This window comes from Azolla caroliniana, unplaced genomic scaffold (genome assembly GCF_043228905.1).
Source record: "Azolla caroliniana isolate FFs.n. ecotype wild unplaced genomic scaffold, voAzoCaro1.0.p SCAF_5, whole genome shotgun sequence".
Taxonomy (NCBI): Eukaryota; Viridiplantae; Streptophyta; class Polypodiopsida; order Salviniales; family Salviniaceae; genus Azolla; species Azolla caroliniana.
Genome location: NW_028230440.1, coordinates 20,965,938 through 20,968,103, shown reverse-complemented (window position 1 = coordinate 20,968,103; position 2,166 = coordinate 20,965,938). Strand labels below are relative to the sequence as shown.

General features: G+C 41.9%; 1 protein-coding gene across 1 annotated transcript; it reads left to right on the top strand.

The window, feature by feature from the left end:
- Positions 1-1,704, top strand: LOC147864417 (uncharacterized). The gene has a single exon (XM_087319127.1). The coding sequence runs from the start codon at positions 27-29 to the stop codon at positions 1,581-1,583; it is 1,557 nt and encodes a 518-aa protein (XP_087175253.1). The 5' UTR covers positions 1-26; the 3' UTR covers positions 1,584-1,704.
- Positions 1,705-2,166: the final 462 nt, after the last annotated feature.

The following is a 2,166-nucleotide window of genomic DNA, read 5'->3' as shown; positions in this document are numbered from 1 at the left end:
GCAAGGAACTTTTCTGTGAGGATAATATGCAGCAAAATAATGGCAAATTTGACATTTCATTAGCAGAAGGATTGATAGAAGACAAGATCATGAACAGAACTCTACGCGATATAAGCCCAAAATCAAAATATACAGCTTCACCTGCAGAGAATTATATGATCCAACACAAAAAAAATCATCATCATCATCATCATAATTATCGGCAAAATTATCATAAGAGCTCTGACATTAGTAGATCCCCGAAGACACAGAAAATTAAAAATGCAAATGCAAACACAATGCTTCCTTGCCATAATTTGCTCAGGGGCAACTCAAATGGATTAGCTAAAAATCAGTGCCAGCCGAGAGATCAGGATCAAAGGGCCCGAGGATCGAAAGAAATTCCATCGAAAATTTTCCATCGATCTTCTTTGCAGTATGACAATTCTCCCGAAAAGCACAAATCGGGATTAAGTAACAAAATCATGTCATGGTTCAAGCACAATAAAAAGCTCGATTCGGATAGTGTGGCACGAGAAGGCAGCATAAATGCGATCGACGATGGTGCCCGACAAAATGTGGTGCCCATGGATCATGTAAATCGGATGAAACACGATGAATCTCGTCGAGGCGGAGATTTTAAGAAGGCCGATGGATCGGGTTTTGAAGTGCTTGTGCTGAAGAAGGCCATCCTAGAGATGAATCAGAAACTCGAAAACCTTCATGAACACTCGCAACAACTTCGACAACAGCTCGGACACGGGCATCGTAGTGTGAACACGACCCCGAATACGGACGATGCGCTGGCGACAATGGCGGCTGGATTAGAGCATTTTCACACATTAAAGATGAGACCGCCCAAGCCCTCATTATCACATATTGGCCCGTCGAAGGAGGAATTTCACCGTGCTGTTTTAGAGGCCCAATTGGGAGTGAAGCACTTCTGCCGGATGTTTCTCCACGAGGTCCGAGCCGGAACCTCGACGATCGAAAACATAGAAAGCATCAAAGTATCTCCTGGAGTGTCGAAGAGCGTGAGGTATCAACTCGAGGCTCTAATAAATCAAGCCTTCTATGAACACTTTGAGAACATTAAGTTCCAAAGGAATGGAACCCACGATCACGTCCTAGACCCGAGGAAGCGACCCAATGCGTTCTTTAAAGCATATGTAACAATCTTACATATGAGGTGTACGGAGTTGGTACACCGAGATTCGAACGCGTATAGCGAGGATTTCGATGCCTTCTGTGATCAAAAGATGAATAGAGTGGAGGAAGTGTTGGATCGGGGAGTTGGATCATGGTCTGACGAGCTCGCAAGGTCGTTCTTTATCGCGGCCAAGTGGGTTTGGCTCTTGCATTTGTTGGCCTTCTCTTTCGAGCACCCGGCCACTATCTTCAGGGTGGGCGAGCAATCTCGGTTCGATCCTCGATACATGGAGGATCTGCTAGTTATTGAAGCCACTAGTATGAAAGCTAGGAAGGTGGTTAGTTGTGGGAATGTGTTGGATCCTCTAATCTCTGTTATGGTCATGCCAGGTTTCTTCTTTGATCATAGCTTTGAAATAGTGAAGTGCAAGGTGTTGCTCTCAAGACAATCATAACAGTATAACCTAATTAACAACACCCCATTATCTCAGCTAATCTAAGTTTCTCTTTTCCCTTGACAGTGAAAGAAAAAAGTCAGTTCTTGTTTGTTAAATAATCTACTTTTCCATTTTAATTTCCTTTGCAAAATGAAGGCATGTCCTCGAAACAAAGGTAAAGAAGGCAATCATATGCACTTTGTAGCCATTCATTCTGAATTCATCTTTGATCATAATGGCAACTTCGATTAGTATCTAATGTTTCGAAAACTTGACTATACATCCTAGACGATCTTTTAACAGTTTTTTGGTTGTGTATAAGCACACATAGACATGATAGCATTGCTAGTTTTTTATGGATTTGTACTAATCTAAGAGCATACATTCGGAATATGCTTCTATAGAGCATGAAACACCATATACTACTATAAGGGTGTATGTGATTTAAGTCTCCCACGGCATTTGTCAACATCCATTACACCTCGTTTCGCTTATGTTTCATGATTGAGATGTGGTCACACATGATTATTTTTCATGATTTGTGATGATATGTTCCCCATCATCATGTGTCACCAAGCAAATTCCACCTCTATTCGTTGAG